Source organism: Ochotona curzoniae, unplaced genomic scaffold (genome assembly GCF_017591425.1).
Source record: "Ochotona curzoniae isolate NIBS_2020 unplaced genomic scaffold, NIBS_Ocur_1.0 contig_883, whole genome shotgun sequence".
NCBI lineage: Eukaryota > Metazoa > Chordata > Mammalia > Lagomorpha > Ochotonidae > Ochotona > Ochotona curzoniae.
In genome coordinates this window covers 43,962,249-43,984,538 of record NW_024466599.1, presented here as the reverse complement: position 1 = coordinate 43,984,538, position 22,290 = coordinate 43,962,249, and the positions used below count along the sequence as shown (strand labels likewise).

Sequence of the window (22,290 nt, the reverse complement as noted above, 5' to 3'; positions counted from 1 at the left end):
GTCCTCAAACACACGACGTGTTCGGTTCCACTCCCCCGTTTCCCGTGGTGTGGCTGTCAAACCCCAAGACAGGGCGGCCACCTCCCCCAACCTGAGCACGCCGCGTCACCAGGAGGCCACCGACTGGCCGCGCGGACCTTTCGGTGTCAAAGGTTTGGGCAAGGCAAAAGACATGAAGTTAACCGCGCCCTCAACATTTAGATAGAAAGAAAGGGGAAAAGTCAGATTGCGGGGGTCCCCGTATGCAAATACACGAATTAGAAGCGTGGGGGCGTCGATTTGCATGTGCGAAATCGGGAAGAGGGGGAACCACCCATCGAAAACCCCGGGAGGCCGGCCTCCCCTCGGCCGCCCGGCCCGCCCCCACGTGCGCCCGGGCGGCCGGCCCTCTTTACGTCACGCGCCCTCCCACCCGCTCCTGAACTTTAAACCTCGCTCGGAAGAACAACCTGGAGGAGGGGGTTTTCTCAGGAGCCGCGCGGCTTCTCACGGCTCGGGGCCGTCGGCTCCGGGCACCCGCGTTCCCAGCGTTCCGGACCGTCCCGCGTTCCCGCCCGGCTTCCCAAGTCCCTCAGAGCGGCGGCGGCGGGGGCGCGCGCGGGGGCGGGCCCGGGGTGGGGCGCAGGCCGCTCGGGCACGCGCGCCGCCGCACGGACGCCCCGCCCCACGCCTCACGCCCCACGCCCCACGCCCCGGGGAAGGCGGCGGCGTGGAGGCGACGTCAGCTACGGGAAATCCCCCTCCCGCCAGGCCGCCCGCCTCTCGGCCGGGCCGCGGCTGGGCTGGCCGCCCCGCTCCGCCCCCTGCGCCTGGGCTCCGGCACCCTTGGAAGGGAGACGCTCGTAAAGCCGGAGCGCGAGAATTCAGGGGGTGGGAAGGTGTGAGCCACAAGTCCAGAGGAGGGCGGGAAGGAGGAGGAGGGGAGCCCGGGGGTGGTCAGGGGGACTGAGAGGTCCAGCCTGCAGAGGTCCCTTGGCCTCCTGTCTGACTGACTGACTGACTGACTGACTGGCTTCGGCGGCCTCGAGCCCGAAGTCGGGGAGCTGCCTGTGTGCGGGCGGCGACAGGAGCGGAGTCATGGCCTCGGGTGAGTGTTCCCGGCGCGGGGTGCCCAGGGCTCGGGACTCTAACGGGGAGGGAGGCCCGGGCAGGTTCGTTCTTAAAAAGATCGCTTCGTCTGGCACATTATCAGCTCTAAAAAAAAAAAAAAAAAAAAAAGTACCTGCCTCGGGGTTTACGTGCGAAATCAAAGCCGAGCTCTGTAATTGGATTCCAGTTTCGTAACCGGAACCTGAGAAATTCCCCACGGCTTCGGATGGTGGTGTGAGGAAAGTCACCGTCCAGGTCGGAGAGGGTGAGGAGTGCCCTTGGTAACTGGCTGGTGTCGAGATGGCAGCTTATGAGTTAGCCCCAGAATGAGGAACCTTTGGAACTTCTGCCCGTTTTGTTTGTTTGTTTGTTTGTTTGAGCTTCTTGTCTTTAGGTACCGGGCGGCTGACAACTGGCAAAGCGTGGCGGGGCTTTAGATGTTTTCTGTGGTGTTTTCACAGCTCTGAGGTGGAAAGTTTCTTCCTCAGACTTTATCCCTCCTCGCCCCGCACGGCGAAGCAAAGGTTCCCTTGTAGAGACTTTGGCTTGCCCGCCACCACCTTGTTGGAGATACGGAAGGAACAAGGACATTTTTGGTATATCTGTGCTTTAAAGTCATGGGGCAGGGTGCTTGTAGACAGTAATAATTTCGTGTGTTTTCCGTTAATATATCCTTAGATCTCTTGCGATGGAGCGTGAGTCACGTTTATTGCGGCAGCAGTGTGCGGGGCTCGGGGCGAGGTGAGGGTGCTGATTGCAGACCTGTGCAGGGCTGTCAGTAGGCTAGGGCGGGTCGGGCCCGGAGACAGGGCTGCCCTGGAACTTCTGGCCGGCCTCTGGCCAGGTGGAGGGGGCAGGTGGCAGGCATGGGCAGCACCTGCCGGAGGCCCACGGGGATGCTGATGGGGCTTGTGAGCGCTGGACCGCAGCTTCCCGGCCGGCCACCCAGCTCCCCTAGCCCTCGGTGACCAGGCCAGGGTCGAGTCCAGAAGAGGAAGTAGAAAGCATCTAGAACCTCTTTAAAGGGTTGAGCAGCACAGCGCCCTTCGCTGCTGGGGGCTGAAAAGGAAATTGGGGTGTTTTCACATGACATTTGATTTCAGTTTGTCTGTGGTTTTCGTGTGAGAATTCAAGTGGAGTTTAAAATACTTCAACTTTCCCTTTACTCACTCAAGTGACCCCGCACTTTCAGATAATCGTGTAAATTCACAAATTTCGTTCCCACATACAAAGATGCCTTTAGCTGTTCACTTAATTTATTATCAGAAAAATTGCACTTGAAAGTGATAAAGAATGGTGAGCATGCAAAGAAAAAAAAAAAAGCCTGATGGCTGTTGAGCCGCATCTTATTAATGTAATATCTGAATCTCTCCGAAAGAGAGGAAACACCATTTTTTAAAGAGCACTATTAAGATGTGCGTGATTTTGAAAATCTAACTTGTTGACCGATTCTGTGCTGTGGTGAGGACTAAGGATTCTCTAAATTGAAGGGAAAAATTGAAGAAATGGAAAATTGGCAAAGTGTGGAAATTGTAGGGTCACTAAACCTTTGGTTTTTGGTCTTGGTCTTCTTTCTAGAGTTGTATTAAAATGGGGCTCTTTATAATAAGTTTGTTTGAAATCAGCAGGGAAGAAAAAAAAATTTAAAGGAGTCTTGGTGTACTTTCCTTTGTAAGTTATAAAGAACTTAGTGAAAAAAAGATTCACTAAATTAAAAATTCCCATCGTACTTTGAAATAGGAGCTTAACCAGTAGTTGCAAAAAAAAAAAAATCTGTCATAGTCCAGTTTAGATTGTAGATTGTATTTGTAGGAAGAAATTAAAACCTGAAAAAATATTTTTATTGATTACTAAGCGTAAGAGACAATTTCTTCATTTCTCACCGGATGTGACATGTATATAGATAGTTCACCTATTCAGCTACATGTCCCTAATGCAAAAGGAGCACAGATCCTAATCTCATAAGCAAAATTACGTAATTGCAGCAAGTAGCTGGAACTTTATACACGGTTCTGAATTTTGTTCAGATAAATTATAAGATTGTTTTGGATTTCGTAGCTTGGATCCTATTAAACTTTTTCATTGTCTTTTTGAAAATTAGTATACCTTGATCCCAGTCTTGTTCCAACTGAGTTGAATGGGCATAGTGAGGAAAAATGTTGCCAGACTGAAGGTTTACCTAATTAGGTAGCAAATATTCATATATTTTTAAATGTAAATAAAATGAAGTATTTTATGTCTGAATATAAAGCTTCTAATCATTCTAGTAAACATAGCATTGTACTAATAAACTAATAAATGCTTTAAAATTTATGTAATGTTTATTCGCCTTTTTTTCCGCTATGCCGTCCAATAGGAAGTACAGGAAGCAACTGTTTGTGTAAATTACAAATTGTGTGAATTCAAGATAATTACTTATCCTGATTAAAGAGGGGAAGAATAGATGTGAATGTGAGGGAACATGATCTTAATAATGGAGCTGGAAGTGAGGAATGGATAGTTTAAGCATATGGCTTCTCTATTCAGGCAAAGGACTACTCATAAATGTTTCAGAAATGCAACATGTGAAGAAGTATAGATATACCAGTGACTAAAAGGTGTTAGATGACAGACCTAAAGGAAATGAATGAAATGACTAGGAAGGGCTCAGGTAATGAATCATAATTAGGAATATCTTCAGTGTGTAGTATCTTTTTAGAATAGTTTAAGGGACACAGAATGCCTTTTTGTCTCATCTCATTCCCACCTGTGTTCTCTGCATTTTATAGGCATATGGCTGAACATTGTGTAGGATATCCTAAAAAAAAAAAAAATATGTGGTTTATCTGAAGTTCATATTTTCAGATTTTAGGTATTTCTCCGCTTTTTCACCCTTTTAAGTAAGAAGGTTTTCAAGGCTTGATTTCTCCTCATGGCAGTGGACTCTGTATTGCCAAAATCTTTTATGTCTTTTATTTATCTTGTGGCATGCACATTAGTTGTAGACTCAACCTAAAAATTCCCTTTCTTTGTTCTTCAGGTCCAGTTGAAAGTCAACCTTTATGTTAGAACAAATCTCAGCTTTAGCCCTTGATAAACCTGCTTTGAGTAAAACAAGAAGTCTTAATTTCTTTTTCTCCTGAGTGAATAGAGGTTATCTTTAGAAAACTATTTATTGTTTACTTTTGTGGAGCTGAATCTTGTCTAGGACTCTGTCACTGGGGTGTTGGCACACTGGCCTAACCTTCATTTGTGTGCTTTTTGCAAGAAGTCTGTACTGATAGTACTAAAATATTTATTTAGCAAGGGAATTTAAACAATTGAAATCTGTAATAGTCTTGCTTACAGTTGAACAAGCTTTTTTTTTTTTGTGAGTGGGTGAGAAAAAAGCTAAAGTTGCTTTTTCTAATGTGTTCATTACTCAATTCAAACAGGTACCTGAATTTTTGGATTGCTTCTCTATTTATGTGCATCACTTTCCACTGATTTATGTTTTAAAGCCATGAGTCTTAATCTAGAATGTATTAGGATTGTTTGGAAGGCTTTTTCCAGAAACATGTCTGGTTTTTACCCTTCAAGATTTTTATTTCTCTTCAAATTCCAGACAGCATCAGGGTATGTGTGTTTTGGAAAAGTTACCTTTGTCGTTCTGATATGCATTTCCAGCTTAAACTTTGTCTAGGGCTTTCGTTGGCTGTATCAGTGCCTTCATTTTCTTCCTAAAGCAGTTTGCATTTGTTCTGCGTTGCACATTATGTGTTGTGGGGGTCCTGGGGCTTTATTCCCCAGCTGCTTTGATGTTGGTTTCTTGCTCAAGTTGAGATCCCAGATGTGCTGCTCATATTTTTTTTTCGTATAACTTCATATAATTTTGAATTCTATTTTTATCATCAATAAATCAGAATAATTCCTGGTTGGTTTTTATGAAGATTGAGGCTGTCATATGAGAAGTATATATATAAAAGTGCTTTAATATTGTATTAGAATGATTGTTTGCAATAGTGTACTTACTGCTGCTTCCAGTTATATTAATAATATTTTAATTAATGTGTCTGACAACAGATGATCTATTTTAATTTATTTTTAAATAATAAAAGATAGGCATTATTATTTTTAAAAAATTATTTATTTTTATTGAAAAGGCAGATTTACAGAGAGAAGGAAACACATATCTTCCATCTGCTGGTTCACTCTCCAAATGGCCACAACAGCCAGAGTAAAGCTGATGCAAATCCAGGAACCTCTTCCAGGTCTCTCACACTGGTCCAGGGTCCCAAGGCTTTGGGCCATCCTCCACTGCATTCCCAGGTCACAAGCAGGGAGCTGGATGGGAAGTGGAGCAGCTGGGACACAAACTGGCGTCCACATGGGATGATGACTGCAGGCTGAGGTTTAGCCAGTTGAGCCTTTGTACCAGCCCCAGCATAATGTTTTGATATAGCATTCCTTTTTAACCTAAGTACAAATAAAAACATAAACATATGTTGCAAGCGTTTTTGGCTATTTTTGAAATGTTATTGTGAACTATACCAGCATTTTACAGTGTTGTGTAAAATATGAGTCAATTCCAACTTTGCATGGAATTGGTTGAAGAGAAATATAGTGATTATAGTGTTTAGAACTGATTTTGAAGACATTCCAATGCTTTTCAAAATGGGTGTTCTGCAGTAATCTTATCAGTACTCATTTTCTTCACAGTCTCGCAACTTTTATTTACTTTTTTCAGCTCCATAGATGTCTGCATCTGAGCATTTTTAATCTTGAGAAAGAATGGCTCTGCAAAATAGATTCCTGAAGGAGGAGATGGCTGGTGCATCATACATTTCATGATACAAATGATTTAAAGCTGGGTAGTTCTTTTATATCATAATTACAGGTAGATCAGATTATATATGAAGAAGTATAAAAATGTAGCAATTCTACAGGGCACTGTTTTTTTCATGACAAAATCTAATGGAAAATCTGGTCATTACTACAGCTCTTTAATATTTGAATAATTTGCACAAACACAAAACACTAGATTTTTCAATCTGTTCAACAGATATGTAATGACTATTGCCGGTCTATAAGGTACTAATGAGCAAGTGGTTTAAAGGAATAAAACAAAGTAGCTTTATTCCAAGAACAAAGAAAACAAGCCTTACCTAAATTAGTTTTTTGGAATAATTGCTATGAACAAAATTCTATGGTAGTTTAATAGGCTGGGTGAGGTGGCCTAGTGGCTAAATCCTCAGCTTTCAACTGCCAGGATCCCATAGATACCAGTTAATGTTCCAGCTGCTTCACTTCCCATTCAGTCCCTGCTTGTGACCTGGGAATGCAGTGGAGGATGGCGCAAAGCCTTGTTACCCAGGACCAGTGTGGGAGACTCAGAAGAGATTCCTGGCTTCATATTGTCTAAGCTCCAGTCCTTGTGGCTACTTGGGGAGTGAACCAGCAGGTGGAAGATCTTCATCTCTGTCTTTCCTCTTTATAAACCTGCCTTCACAATTAAATAAATGAATCTTTTTTTTAAAAAAGGATATTATAATAAACTTAATTGGTTGCTAATGAGACTTTACCAATTAAGAACTTCTGTAAAGAGTTTCAAGTACTTTATATAATATCTAATATTTATATCATTTTTACTATTTTAAAATCATTACTCTTTTTAGCTACTTTTCTTTTTTTATTCATAGACTTTTTTATCCAAGCTATCTCAAAGAAGTATTATTTAAGCAGTGAAATCTTTAAATGCTCCCTTTGAGTGCTCACAATGAGCCTGTCACTTTCATTCACACTTCCCCTCCCCTCCAAGAGTTAACCACTTACCATTTATGAGGTCATTCTATATCAATTTCTCACCATGACACCTTTTAAATATGTAGTGGGCAGGGATTTATATGACATTTAGTTCAACCACACAAATTATTTATGATGTCACTCTTAAAATGCTGTTAATTTTATGAGCGATTGAGTGGGAAATGTACTTTTTCTTGAATACTGTAAAGATAAATAAAAATATAAAATATTTGAAAGTGAAATTGAAATATATAAGAACATGCATAAAGTTGTGAAGTATTCATCTATAAATACCTTAAGTTTTTTTCAGCAAAACTAAAATAAGTATGAGAAATTTGGTTGGGTCAAAAGTCAGTTTCTCAGGGCCAGCATTATGGAATATTGAAGCTGCCTGCAATGCCAGCGTCCCATGTGGGCACCAGTTTGCATCCTGGCTGCTCCATTTCCAGTCCAGCTGTGTGCTAATGTGCTTGGAAAAATAGCTGAAAATGCCTAAAGTGCTTGGGCCCCTGCATCTGCTTGGGAGCCCCAGATGAAACTCCTGTCTTTGGCTTGGCCTGGCACTGGCCCTGGCCCTTGAGGCCATTTGGGAATAAACCAGTATGTCTAAGACATTCATATTCTCCCCCTCTCTCTCCCTCTCTCTCTCCCTCTCTCTTTTCTTCTGTCTCTCTCCCTCTCTCCCTCCCCCCGCCACTCTCTCTCTCTGTTCCTTTCTATGTAGCCGTTTCAGATCTTATAAAATAATTTTTTCCTGTTTCTTTGTGTTTTGAATTAACAAACAATCAGGTAGCATATTAAAAGCAAGGACTCTGAACTGAACAGAATAAAACTAAAGGAAAAAATGATGGCATGGATCTATCAATTCTATAATTACCCTGAACTCCACTGTTCTCCATCGAGTATTGTCCGTTTTCTCTTCTACATGACACTTTGTTCCTATTATCACTGCCATAATTCAGGCATAGTTTCATCATTGCTCACTTTACAGATGTTGTTTTATGCATGGTTTCACCTTACGCTTTTACTTTTGGCCAGCTGGTTCCAGTATATTAAGTGGAAATTTCTAAAAATAGATTTTAACTAACTTATTACATTATATTGTCATAGTTGTCATGTTTATTAGTATTGTTAAATCTTAGTCCACCTAATGTGAAAATTGTCATAAGTATGTGTGGATTGGAAATTATGTGGTTCTACACAGGACTTGGTGCCACACACATCTTCAGGCATCTGCTGCAGCATACTTGTTGAGGATAAGGGGAACTACTATTATAGTAGACTCTATACTGATCACTTGGCTCTGTCTGTTCAGCCTGCCTCTCCTTCAAAACTCCTACTCTGAAATGCCAATCTGATACTTTAATATTCCATATATAACAACATCCATTGATTCCTTGTTCCACATACAATGAAATCTGCACTGCTAAATGTGCTGTGATTTTTGTTTCATTCTCTCCATCTTTCATCTCCTGTCTTTCTGCCTTCCTCTCCCTGCTCCTTTTAAAAAGATTTATTTATTTGAAGGGCAGCGTAAGGAGAGCTTCCGTCCACTGGTTTACTCCCTAAATGACTACAGTGGTTGGAGCTAGGTTAGGTCAAAGCCAGTAGGCTCTCCCAAGTGGGTGGCATGGGCTCAAACATCTGGGTCATCTTTTGCAGATTTCCCAGATACACTAGCAGGGAGCTGTGTTCAAAGAGGAGCAGCTGAGACTTGAACCCCAAAGATATTGGATGCTGACATTGCAGGTGGCAACTTAACGTGCTGTGCCACATCGCTGGCTTCTTGGTTCCTTTTCTAAAAGTAGAAATGCACTGTACTTCCACTAACGATTCTTGATTTTGTGGCCATACTTTCCTTTCCCTGGAATGCCTACCCTCTTCCTTCTTATCTCACCTCCAGTCTTGTTTCACTGACATTTTTTTTCCTGTGACATAGTTAGGAAAAAATGCAGAATTTTGTTAGTGCTTTCCTCCTCTCGGTAGTCTATGATGTGTGTTGTTGGCTTCCCTGTCCTGTAAAGTCCTTTATCAGCTGCTGTGCTGCTGTCATGATATACATTTATCCATTGCTTTAAAGCATCTGAAATAACAGTAGATACCATTTGTCAAATATCTGTTATGTTTGACACTTAGTAAGAATTTAAAACCTGTAATTTGTGATCTTCGTAAGAATCCTATAAAGAAGGTGCTACTATTATGACCCCCACTTCACAGAGGAGGTGGTTTAATAGTGTTTTCAAAATTTTATTGTTAAAAGAGGTAAATGGATAGGATTAAAAAGGCTTCTTTGTCATAGTGTACTGATGAGGTTTGCTGAGTTAGCTCTTCTTGAAGATTGATTGCATACTAATAGGTAAAGCCTTAGTAAAATGGATAAGTAGTTTGGGGAATTTAGAAATCATTAGTCTGATTGAAGGCAACTTAAAAAAAGATGTCATCACATCAGAAATAAAAACACCTTTTTAAAAGATTTATTTATTTGAAAGGCAGAGTTACAAAAAGTAGTCATCCATCTACTAGTTTACTTCCCAAATGGCTCTGACAGCCAGAGCTGAGCCAATCCTAAGCTAGGAGCTTCTTCTGGGTCTCCCCCAGGGGTGCATGGTCTCAAAGACTCGAGCCATTCCCTGCTGCTTTCCCAGGTCATAAGCAGGGAGCTGGATTGGAAGTGGAGCAACTGAAATATATCTGGGGCATATATGGGATGCTGACACCACTGGTAGAGGCTTAGCATATTATACCATGGTTCCAGCCCCCATAAAAACACATTTTTAGTTTTCCACTTCTCAGCACTACTGTTGAACTTTTGCTTCTGTGTTTTAGATAAGAGTGTAGTAGTGGGAAAGTTTTAAACAGTGTTGTTGACATAGTTATCGGAAAACATATTGTACATATTCAAAGTATGTGATTTGATAAGTGTTGATGTGAATACATCCTTGAAATCATCACCAATCAAGATAATAAACATATCTAATATCCCTGCATTTTCTCATCTATCCTACACTTCTGTTTTTTAGGCTATTAATCTGCTTTCTTTCATTATAGATTAGCTTACACATTCTAACATTTTATGTAAATTCTAATCGCGCAGTATATGCCATCTTGGTCTGACTTTCACTTACTGTAATTATTTTTAAGAGTCATCTGTGTTATTTGCATTAGTTCATTTTGAGGATGCATGTTTTGGATTATATTTGTTACAGATATTTTCTTATTCCTGTATTGTGTCTAACAGTTTAGAAAAGGTTTAGATGGGACAGAGAATTCCAACACCCTTTCTGGAGCTTGTTTTGATATACTTTGTTTGAAAGGCTGAATGTGAAAGAGAGAATCAAGATCTTCATCCACTGATTCACACCCCAAGTGATCACAGCAGACTCACGGCTGTACCAGATTGAAGCCAGGAGTCTAGAGTTTCTTCTGGGTCTCCCACATGGTTTCAGGGGAGTTGGATCGGAAAGGGCAGCTGGGACTTGAACTGAAGCCCATGTTGGATGACAGCACCACAAGGGTCAGCTTAATCCACTATGCTCCAGTGGGGGCCCTTGATACTTATGTACAAGACCTTTAATGTTCCACTAGACAAGGATTTAAATCCATTTTCAATGAGTTGTCTTTTTTATGTCAATTATTAAGTATGTGATGTAAAATCAAGCACCTAAATACTCTTACTCACTTTTGGAGTGTGATATTTTATTCTAAATGCTGTTGTCTTCACCCTTCTAGGGGGATTTTAGGGGAAACCCTTGTGCTTGGTCTCACTTAGGAAGTGGATATCTCTGAGGTAGTTATCTCAGAACTTCAAACTGGTGACAGCTCAAGATGTTAAGCAAAAAAGTACTAACCAGTCTGTGTAATTTGAATGAGTTGTGTTAACACTACATAGGAGCTGAATTTGAGGGGGGAAATATGTTTGTCCCATCAAGTCATTTCAACTTTGTTAATGTACAGAGGAAAATCTTTATTTTACTCTGCTGTTAAAAAAATTAAAACATTTTAATGTCAGCCCCTTCTTCCTTGGTTTTCTAAATTTTCAGGTGGCTATAATCCCTATATAGAGATAATTGAGCAACCGAGGCAGAGGGGCATGCGCTTCAGATACAAATGTGAAGGACGCTCAGCAGGCAGCATTCCAGGCGAGCACAGCACAGACAACAACCGGACATACCCATCTATCCAGGTAACAGACCTTCCTCTTGTGGCTGGCTGCTTCATATTTAATCTGTAGCAATTATATTAAACCACCAGGTTTTTCACAGATGTCTCCATAAGTTTTCTAAGTTCTTTTTAATTGATTTGTATTGGGTTGATACAAAAGGGCATTTTCTAAATAAGATCTCCAGTCTTCCCTATTGCAGATAATTTTTTTGTGTACTAAATAGAGTGACTAACGGTGTTGACCTTGACAGCTTTTGGATTATGTTCCCTTTCATGAAACAAAAAATAATAAAGAAAAAGATATTCTCTCCTTACATGGGTGGGTGAGAATATTCCGTAGATTAAACATGAATTTGAGAAAACAACCAGATTTTTTCCATCAATCACTTGGCTAGTCTAGCAGCTATTTAAAAAAAAAAAAAAATCCCTCTCGTTTTTTTGTGCCCTTGTTGCCTATCTCTGGGTTTGAAGGCTAAATTACACAGAGAGAGAGAGAGAGTGATAGAAAAAGGGATTATGTCTCCTAGTTCACTCTCCAAGTGGCTTCAGTAATAGGCTAAAGCCAGAAGCCTGAAACTCCATCCAGGTAGGTCCCCTAGGTGCAGAGGCCCAATCACTGCTTTTACAGGTGTATTATCAGGAAGCTGGATAAGAAATGGAATAGCCGGGTCTAGAACGGGTGCTTACATGGGGATGCTTGTTTTGCTGGTAACAATGGCACCTCAGTGCTGACCCCCCAAATTATTTAGTCTTTCAGCAACACATTTTAGTTCTTGATTTTATAGATTATTTATAAAAAGTCTGTTGAATTTAAAAGGACTTGCTAAATTATGCAATAAACCTGTGATGGTTATTTATTGAATTCTTGATTTTTGTTTTTATCATGTTTTTTTGGCAGTGATGTGGATTTTGGTTATCTAAGGCCTTTTATTTAAATTTTAAAATGCAATAAATGTTAATAAGTAAGAAAATTCCATTTTTTTCTACATCTTTGAGTCATGTTTATCTTCTTGTTATAATGCAGCTATTCTATATGTCTCTAAAACAGTTCTAAGATCTATATCCTAACTGTTCCAATAGATTTTTTTTAAAGATTTATTTTTTACAAAGTTAGATATACAGAGAGGAGGAGAGCCAGAGAGGAAGATCTTCCATCCAGTGATTCACTCCCCAAGTGACTGCAACGGCTGGGATTATGCCAATCCAAAGCCAGGAGTCAGGAACTTCCTCCAGGTCTCCCACACAGGTGTAGGGTCCCAAGGCTTTGGGCCATCCTCGGCTGCTTTCCCAGGCCACCAGCAAGGAGCCGGATGGGAAGTGGAGCTGCTGGGATTAGAACATGCACCCATATGGGATCCCGGCATGTTCCAGGCAAGGATTTAGCCGCTAGGCTGCTGCACCAGGCCCATCCCAGTAGGTACTAACTGCTTTAGAACTTGAGTTCTATATTAGCCTATCATAGTCTTGAGTGGTTATTTGCTTTCATTCAGAAAGTCAACACATATTTTCTAGTTTCTGTTCAAATTCCAGATTATGGATTTTAAAGCCCTGTACCTGAAAAGCTACCCCTTTCGTTACCACTTTGTTCTTTTGTATGCTGGTTTTTAAATTCCCTGCTTTGTTCTTGCAAATTTGGTGTCTTTCTGCTTATTCACGCCAAGTTCTTTTTACTCTGTGTATTCTAGGTATACTTTTTCTATGAAGCTTAATCTTGTTAAACTCAACTTGTTACGTGCTCAAGTATTTTTGTGAAATGAGTGTTACATAAAGCAAATAATGTGATTTTGTCACTTCTAGTGTGGCTTAACGATAGACTTTCCATGGATGTTTATGTTATGACAGTGCGATTTAGAGCAAGGCATTCCATAAGTTAACATTTATTTCTTTAAAAAAAAAAAGAAAGGAAAGGAAGACTTATTTGAGCAGAGTTACAGAGAAGGAGGAAGGGAGAGTGAGAGACCAGTCAGTCTTCCTCTGCTGATTTACTCAACAGGTGGGCACAACAGTCAAGGCTGGGCCAGGAGCTTCGTTCAGATCTCCTACTTGGCTGCAGGGCCCAAATATTTGTACCTTTTCTTCTGATTTCCAAGATACATTAGCAGTAGGGTGAGTGGGAAAATAAGGAACATTAAATGACATAATTAACCTAAATTAGGGCAGAAACAGGTAAGTTCTTTCCTGTTGGTGTTCTGTAAAGTTTCATCTAAGCCACAGCTGCTGGTCAGTTGGATTTTTTTTACCCAGTGCTAACTACATTGTGTAAATCAAACTCTTCCTTTAGTAAATCAGTTCTGAAATCATATGTAATGTTCCCCCTTTTTCAGATAATGAACTATTATGGAAAAGGAAAAGTGAGAATTACGTTGGTAACAAAGAACGACCCCTATAAACCTCATCCTCATGATTTAGTTGGGAAAGACTGCAGAGATGGTTACTATGAAGCAGAATTTGGACAAGAACGCAGGCCTTTGTTGTAAGTACATAGTTACAGATGTCTTCAGGAACATGTTAAACATAGGATGCCCTATTTCCTATTCAAGGCCATTTGTTATTTCTTAGAATAAAGTAAATGTTCTGGTCTTTTTTTAAAGATTTATTTATTTTTATTACAAAGTCAGATATACAGAGAGTAGGAGAGACAGAGAGGAAGATCTTCCGTCCAATGATTCATTCCCAAAGTGACCACAAAGGCCCCATCTTCGCCAGTCCAAAACCAAGAACCAGGAACCTCCTCTGGGTCTCCCACACGGATGCAGGGTCCCAAAGCTTTGGGCCATCCTCGACTGCTTTCCCAGGCCACAAGCAGGGAGCTGGATGGGAAGTGCAGCTGCCGGGATTAGAACCGGCGCACCCATATGGGATCCCGGTGTGGTGCGTTCAAGGTGAGGACTTTAGCTGCTAAGCCATGCTGCTGAGCCCCAATAAATGTTCTGTTTTTAAGTGCTACAGTTCATGTTAAAATTTTCTTACTATTTGTGATCCATGTGTTATGCTGTAAACTGAGAGGGAAGGTGTTTTTTAGTTTGTTTAATTTTATTTTTGATGATGTTTACATAGTTCAAAAGTATGCATCACCCTGTGGACCATTGATTGGGGTGGGAAGGGTTGAGGAATGGGGGGAAGTGGATGAGATGATTTGTTTCCGATTTTGTTTTTCTTCTTGTAGTGGCAGAATGTGGGAGAGAAGGGGAGAGGGATGTACCCAGCATCCTAACCACAGTAGTATCCAGGAATGGGGAACAGCCACCCAATGTCATCCCAGGGTCTCTGATGTGGAGCATGCTTGAGAGTACTGCTCAAGTGATTTGATAGTCAGAAATGCCGTTGGTTTTGTTGATCCAAGGATCGGGAGATTCTTTCAAGGTCCATTGGCTGACATAGTCCACCTTAGAGTTTGCGTTTGCCAAGATACTTGCTGTCAACACTTGGCTGGGGTAGTTGACCAATTTGTTCTGCCCTTGATCCTCTAATATGGTACTAGATGTCTTCTGCAGGCCCCAGTGGACTACCATATTCCCCATGTGCATCTGGGCACACCATCCAGTGCACCATCTTCAGCAACTGAGGAGGCCTAGTTCTGAATCACGCACTCTACAGTCAGACCACATATCCTGCAATTTTTCCCATGGTTGGAATTCTGAGTCTAGCAGTTCAGTTGTGGGGTCTCCAAAGAAACCTCCTCTGAGGTGACCCCAGACCTGACTTGTATGTGCTAGCCAGTACGGAGTCTGTCCCAGTCTGCCACCCACATCAGCCTACACACACGGGTGATTGCAGTAGCTGGATCAGTTTTGTCTCCAGTCCCATCTCTTACACAAACTAATGGATACTGTGGCCCAGCCCAATCCTGCCCACCACACATTCGGCCTTCATGTACACCAGCAGGAATTGCAGCCCAGTCACAGTGATAGCCTATAGCTCCCACCAAGCATGCCCCCAGCCCTGGTATGTGCAGCAAACTAGTCTGGTCTGCCCCACAACCCATTTGGTTTTTGTACACATAAATGGGTGCTGCAGCCTAGCTTAGCCAATCAGCCCCACTTAGGCTGGTGGGTGCCAGCCCTGGTTCTCATGCTCACCAGTGGAAGCTGTAGCCCACAGAGCGGTCCTCACAGTTTCCGTACTGGGCCCACTCCCAGCCCCGGATCTTGCACTTTCCAGGTGGTTCTGCAGCATAGTTCAACAGGACTTGCCCTCAGTCTCAGCATTTTCCAGCTGATACTGTGGCAAAGCCTCACCAGAAGCCCAACCAGCCTGCACTTATTCTGGCTCATGCATACACCACTGTATATAGTTGCTTAGCTCAGCCTGGCTCTCCCTCTAATCCAGTTCACATGCAGGCCAACAGGTGTTGTAGCCCTGCCTAGCCTGGTCTCCCCTGAGTCCCAGTACTCAAGCTCACCAGTGGGAGCAGTAGCCCAGCAGGGGAGTCTTCCCTGCCCCCTTTTCTGACTCGACATCCCTGGAGACCTGTGAAGGAAGGACTGTATGTCCCAATTACTTGCTGGAGTTTTGGTACAAAATTGAAACCTTGAATCTTGTTAAATGGCTATAAATTAGTTAATAATTGATTTAGATAATTAGTTTGACTTTTGGATCCCCATGTTAGAATTTCAGAACTACTCACTATTTCTGATACTCTGATTATCTGTCAAACATTATTTAGATGAAAAATTCAAAAATAGTATGTAACTACTGTGTGAGAATAAAAAATTATTTGAAGTGTTTTCTCCAATTAATCAAACTAAGACTATTCTAAGGTGGAGTACTATTGAGAAAGAGGATTATAGTTAATAAGATTTTAAGGAAGGATTTAGAAATTCAGTATTAATTTAATTTATTGATGGTAAAGGAAGGAGGTGTGAAAGATACCTTAGATGATACTAAAATCACAGTTATGACTGTGAGAAGCATGACCATAAGATGGCATGAGTGAAGAGGGAATAAAAAGTCATTTGTCAGTTGCAGTACTCTGTGTGGTTTGAACAAGCAGCAATGCTATTATAATTAAGTTTTGCTTCCTTATTCACACCCACCCAACTTCAATGATGTCATGGTTTTTCCATGTGGGAACAAGTATGACTCGTGGTGGTGGGGGAGTTCCCCCCACCATCATCTGTACTACACACATGCAAATTAGTAATATTTGTAGCTATTGAGAAGTTTTCCATAAGTGACATTTTGAAACTTTTGTTAAATATTATTGTTAGTGTTAAACCTCTGATTTTAAAAACTTGGCGTTTTCATTTTTTGTATTCAAGATTTATTTTGTTTGGCAGGCAAAGTTAGGGAGAAGGAGGAACAGAGAGCTCTTCTTTTACTGATTCATTCCCTAAATGTTGATAATGGCCTGAGTTGGGGTAAGCTGAAGCCAGGAGCCTGGAACTTCATCCAGGTCTTTGTGGGTGACAGGAGCCAAAGCACCTGGGCCAGCTTTCATCACTTTCCTAGGCACGTGAGCAGGAATCCGGATCAAATGCAGAGCAGCTGGCATGGTACAGTGCCAACCCTCAGAATTTCAAAAAAAATTTTTAATGGTAAATAAATATTTAGTTTCATTTAACAGAAAATAGAATTTTCTGTTGCTACAAGCAGAGAAGTCACATCTTAAAAAAGCAAATCTCAGGCTAGACAGCAAAAACATTCCTATTGAGCTTCAGTGTGTGGACATGATCTAGATCTAAAGATTTTGCTTTCCTTTTAATGTCTATTTTGATATAGTTCACAGAGGCATACAAAATGTAATCATAAGATAATGTATGTAAAAATGATATAGTATTGTAACTATTATTTTGTTTTCAGTAATTCTCTTAGAAACCACTCCACTTTCAGTTTTTTAGATTTATTTGAAAGAACTACAGAAAAGGAGGGAGAAAGAGAAAAAAGTAAGTGAGCAAGCTCTTTTATCTGCTGCTCTTTTATCTGTTCACTGCCCAGACAGGCACAGGCCTGGGGCTGGGCCAGGCTAAAGCCAGGTGCCAGAAACACCATCCTTGTTTTCCACAGGGTAGCAAGAGATCAAGTACCTGGGCCATCTTGTGCTGCTTTCCAGGCTTAGTGGTAGGAAGCTGGTTCAGAAATGAGCATCTGGGGCTCTAACTGGCACTCAAAACACATGATGCCAAAGTTACAAGTGGTGATCTAACACCACAGCACTGGCTGGTAACACATTTTTTTTTTTTTAAGATTTTAAAATGTATTTGAAAGTCAGGTTAGAGACAGAGATCTTCCGTCTGCTGGTTCACTCCTCAGATGGCCCTAACAGCCAGGGCTGGGCTAGGCAGAAGCCAACAGGCAAGAGCTTCAATCAGTGCTCTAGGTGTACCACCCTACTTTTTTATTATATATTTGTCATAGAAACTGAAAGTTCATCTCATGCTTTAGTATCTCCTTTGGCCACATAATGACTTTGCAGTGTTAGACACATAATTGATTTCTATAGCATTCCCATTTAACTATAATGTACTTTGAAAATTTCATGTTTTCTTTGTAGTTTTCAAAATTTGGGCATTCGTTGTGTAAAGAAAAAAGAAGTAAAAGAAGCTGTTATTTCAAGAATAAGTGCAGGAATCAATCCCTTCAATGGTAAGTACGATTATTATAAGTTTCTTTTATTTGATTATTGATTCCTGATAATTCCTATTTGTCTTGAGCTGGTGTTTAAACATCTATCTTAAGTTCTGTATTTACTTTTTTAAAAAAAATTATTTATTTATTTATTTATTTATTTATTTATTTATTTATTTATTTATTTTTTGCAAAGTCAGATATATAGAGAGGAAGAGAGATGGAGAGGAAGGTCTTCTGTCCAATGATTCACTCCCCAAGTGACCACAAAGGCCCCATCTTCACCAGTCCAAAACCAAGAACCAGGAACCTCCTCTGGGTCTCCCACACGGGTGCAGGATCCCAAGGCTTTGGGCAGTCTTCGACTGCTTTCCCAGGCCACAAGCAGGGAGCTGGATGGGAAGTGGAGCTGCCGGGATTAGAACTGGCACCCATATGGGATCCCAGGTGTGTTCAAAGCGAGGACTTTAGCTGCTAAGCCACTGTGCCGGGCCCTGTACTTACTTTTATACTTTGCCATTTATACCTGAACATGAAGAATGAATTATGTCTAAATTATTTCACAGTTGTTGAAAAGACATATATCATGCTGAGAAACCTTTATTGTGTCAGTGAAGAGTGTCATTTTTTAAAATAAGAAACTTTCTCAAAATGTTCTAACTTGAGTTGAATGTGGTTTTCCTTATGCCATTTTCAGCAAACAATACATACTTTCCTTTCTGATTGCTGAGTGGATAATGGGATTAAAGCAGAGTATATTTAACTCAAGGATATAATCAACAACAGAACTTTGTTTTTGAAGATTTATTTTTTTTTTATGGGAAAGTCAGATTTACAGAGAGAAAGACCTTCCTCCCACTGGTTCTCTACCCAAGTGGCCACAATGACCTGAGCTGAGCTGATCAAAAGCCAGGAGCCAAGAGCCTCTTCTGGGTCTCCCATGAAGGCGCTGAGTCCCAAAACTTTGGGTTGTCCTCTCCTGCTTTCCCAGGCCATAAAACAGATAGCTGGAAGGAAATAATATTAAACAAATATTATTTGTTGGGTAGAGTGTGATTTAATTGTTTAGTATCTTAGTGAACATTTCATTCTTTTAATTTTAATTAAAAAGCTCCCTCAGGGCCCCACGGCATGGCCTAGCAGCTAAAGTCCTCACGTTGAACACACCTGGGATCCCATATGAGTGCCGGTTCTAATCCCAGTAGCCCTACCTCCCATCCAGCTCCCTGCTTGTGGCCTGGGAAAGCAGTCGAAGACTGCCCAAAGCCTTGGGATCCTGCACCTGTGTGGGATACCTGGAGGAGGTTCCTGGTTCTTGGTTTTGGACTGGTGAAGATGGGGCCATTGTGGTCACTTGGGGAGTGAATCATCGGATGGAGGATCATCCTCTCTGTATGTCTGACTTTGCAAAAAAAATAAAATAAATATATATATTTCTAAAGCTCCCTCTAATATACGTTTTGAGTTCTTTTGTGATTATTTCCTTAGGATAAATTTCCAGAAGTGGACATTTCTTTGTCAGAAGTATATTCACTTAGATTTTCACTCATTGGGAGTAGGCATTTAGCCTGGTCGTTAAGATATCCACGACCCACTTTTGTGACCCTGGCTCTGCCTGCTGACTCCACAGAACATAGGAGGTGGCAGTGGTGGTTCCTGCCACCCACATGGGTGACTCCCAACTGGGCTTCTGGCCATTGCAGGCCTTGGGGAAAAGGGCAGCGGATAGAAGCTTTCTGTGTCCATATGTCTCACTCAAAGAAAAAGTGTTTTTAAAAACTTTTGCTGAGTTTTTAAATAGATCATCTAATTATAGATGCAGTGTAATGTAGAAAGATCATACATAATCATTTCATAGATTAAAAGCTTTGTGTTTCAGGGAGTCAGTGTTAAGTACTTTACATACACCATCTTATTCAATCAACAAAATAGCACCACTTTATAGAAGAGAAAGCCCAAGCTTTGGTTATGTGACTGTCCCATGTTATGCAGCAAATACAAGTAGCAGAGCTGGAATTCAAACCCAAGTTTCCTGACTCTGTGGTAAAGGCATTAAAAAGGAAGATGATGACTATCAAAGTTTGTTAGAACCAGGCATGATATTAAATAGACACAGGCATGATATTAAATAGACACAGAATTTAAAGTAATTTTTAGCAGGTAGCAATTATATAGTTTACTTTTAATGCTTTTAATGATCTGTGAGGTAACACAATATATTATTTCCATTTTATAAGAAAATGGAGTTGAAAAAATAGTAATTTGCTACAAGTCATTTAGCTTTTGAGTTATGCAGCCAGGATTTTTTGAAACACATGTCACCTAGCTCCAAGATTGATGGTCTTAGTAAATATTCTTTCCCACCTAAGTGAATAGAGATTTAGGAAGAAATTTCTACAAGTTAATCTCTGTAGTATTTAGGTTTTCTGTGGTTCAGATTTTGTTGTCATTTCTTTTAACATCCATTCCTTCTAGCTCTTTTGCTATTTCCTTGGCTCAAGAACTTATCATCTCAAAATTTGAGTACCAATAGTTTTTCCCCATTAGAAGAATCTTAGAACAGTTTGTTAACCTAGTACTGTCATCAAAAACATGCAGGAATGTTTCATAAAGTTTTGGAGCTACACTTGATCTTAGCCAAAATGCCAAGAACCAATATAAAGTTTTGGAGCTAAATGAACCCATATTTGCAGTCATCCATATAGAGCTCCAGCATATCTTTCCTGCCTTCTCATACACTGCTTCTCTTCATAAACTTTAAACTATTCTGGAAAACCGTTTTGCTCACCCATCCTGACCCTTCTCAGTCCTGTCCTCTTACATCCCACTACTACTGTAGAAATGTAAGCTTTCATCGTGTTTAACCTGGAATATTGTTGACAGTTTCAAAACCTGTGATTCTGCCTTTATCTTTAATTTCCTTTCAGACATCCAAAAGATCCATGTAACATTAGTCATTCAAAACATTCTGCTGAACAGCCTTAAGTGGCTGCAGATCAACTTTAGCAATGCTTCCCACAAAGGAATCTAACACCTGTTAAAAATGTAGGTCCTAGACAACCTTGGCTTGAGGTCTGGGGTTTTGCATTTTGTTAAAGGGTTTTATTTGTTTATTTGACATGCAGAATTACAGAAAAGGGGAGAGAGCTTTCATCCATAGTTCATTCCCTAAATGGCTGCAACAGCTGGGATTGGCCCAGACCAACACTAAGACTATATCCCAGTCTCTTACACAGGTAGCAGAGCCAAAACACTTGGCCTAATTCTGTTACTTTCTCAGGCACATTAGCAGGGATGTGGATCAGAAGCAGCTCAGTCAGGACTTGAACTAGCACTCTGATATGGTATGCGGATATTACAGGCCACAGCTAAACTCGCTGTACTACAGTGCCAGCCCCGATTGTCTTCTGTGTATTTCTGCCATATAATCCATTGACTGGTATAAGGTAGAGTCATAATTAACATTTGTTCGGAGAATAAGTGGAGGCAAGCATTGTGGAGTGGTTATGCTGACACTTGGGATTCACACATTCTATATTGGAACAGCTTCCTGTTAATGCACCTGGAAGGTAGCGAATGGTGGTCTGAGTACTTGCGTTTCTGCCACAAACAGGAGATAATCCAAATGGAGTTCCTGATTTCTAGCTTTGGCCTGGCCTGGCCCTGACTGTTGGAGGCATTTGGGAAGTGAACAAGCAAATGGAAGAAATCTATCTCTCAAAAATAAAATAAAATACATGAACATAGGAATCAGTAATCATGCTTTGTATATGCCTGCCTGCCAAAAACATTCAGGCTGTTTTCTTTATCTGAAATATCCTGAAAAACCTCAATTCTCTTAAATCCAAAGAAATATGCTCCTGTTATATCATGAGGTTTGTGCCATCTGTTGGGTCATTGACGTTTTTAGTAATACTCTTTTGAGATGGCATTTCTTAGAATTCTGAGATAAACTTTACTTTTGACAATGGAAACTGTTAGTGGAAAAAAAGATAGTACAAGAGACCAGGAATCAGCAAGATTACAAATTTAAATAGGATGTTTTAAATAGATCCTGTTCTTTATTCTGATATAGTTTTTGCAATGCAAATAAGTATATGTTTTGTTTTCCTAGAATATTGAAATAAGACCTGAAATATACACTGCTAATGTTAAAGCAAATAAATTCTAACTTCCCTGGAAAAACCTCAAAACACTAAGAACCAGTTAAAATTATGGCATATGGAAATAATAAAAATAGAAATGTTTAGCAGAATAGGATCTGCAAATTCTGGTCTATGGGTGATAGCTTTCTCATAGTGATGGTCTGTTCTGTAAAGATCAAACACCATGTGACTTGATCTTATTATTACTTGGTATGGAAACTATTTTATACCATGTATCATCTAGTATGTGTTAAGAACATTCATTACCTTTCTTGGAACTGTCTTTTCCAGATAATTAATATAGTCTAATAGTATCAAATTTGAGACTTGAATATGTTTCATATTGTATAATTCATGCAAAGTCTTAATTTGGTGAGGAATTTAAGGTCTCCAATAGCAAATTTTAAGTGTCCACTCAGCTAAGAGTGATAGGTAGCCTTTATAAAGGATTTTTACTGCAAATATTAAAATTTTTTTTCTGCAAACTGCTAAAACCATGTATAATATTAGCTTTATATTTATAATATACTAGGAACTATAACATGCAGTGATTAAAATCAAGAGTCGA

At 40.5% G+C, this 22,290-nt stretch overlaps 1 protein-coding gene across 2 annotated transcripts in view; it reads left to right on the top strand.

Annotated features, from left to right (window-relative positions):
- The first annotated feature begins 845 nt into the window (after nucleotides 1-845).
- REL (REL proto-oncogene, NF-kB subunit) overlaps nucleotides 846-22,290 on the top strand; it is a 33,149-nt gene continuing 11,704 nt past the window's right edge. Inside the window, exons 1-4 of one of the 2 annotated variants that reach the window (XM_040993399.1) lie at nucleotides 846-1,087; nucleotides 10,890-11,032; nucleotides 13,335-13,483; nucleotides 17,504-17,595. In XM_040993399.1, the coding sequence (XP_040849333.1) occupies nucleotides 1,078-1,087; nucleotides 10,890-11,032; nucleotides 13,335-13,483; nucleotides 17,504-17,595 (394 nt within the window). In that variant the 5' untranslated portion in view covers nucleotides 846-1,077. Of the gene's footprint in view, nucleotides 1,088-10,889; nucleotides 11,033-13,195; nucleotides 13,484-17,503; nucleotides 17,596-22,290 lie in introns of those variants that run through there. The other variant, XM_040993400.1, reaches the window with a different exon arrangement.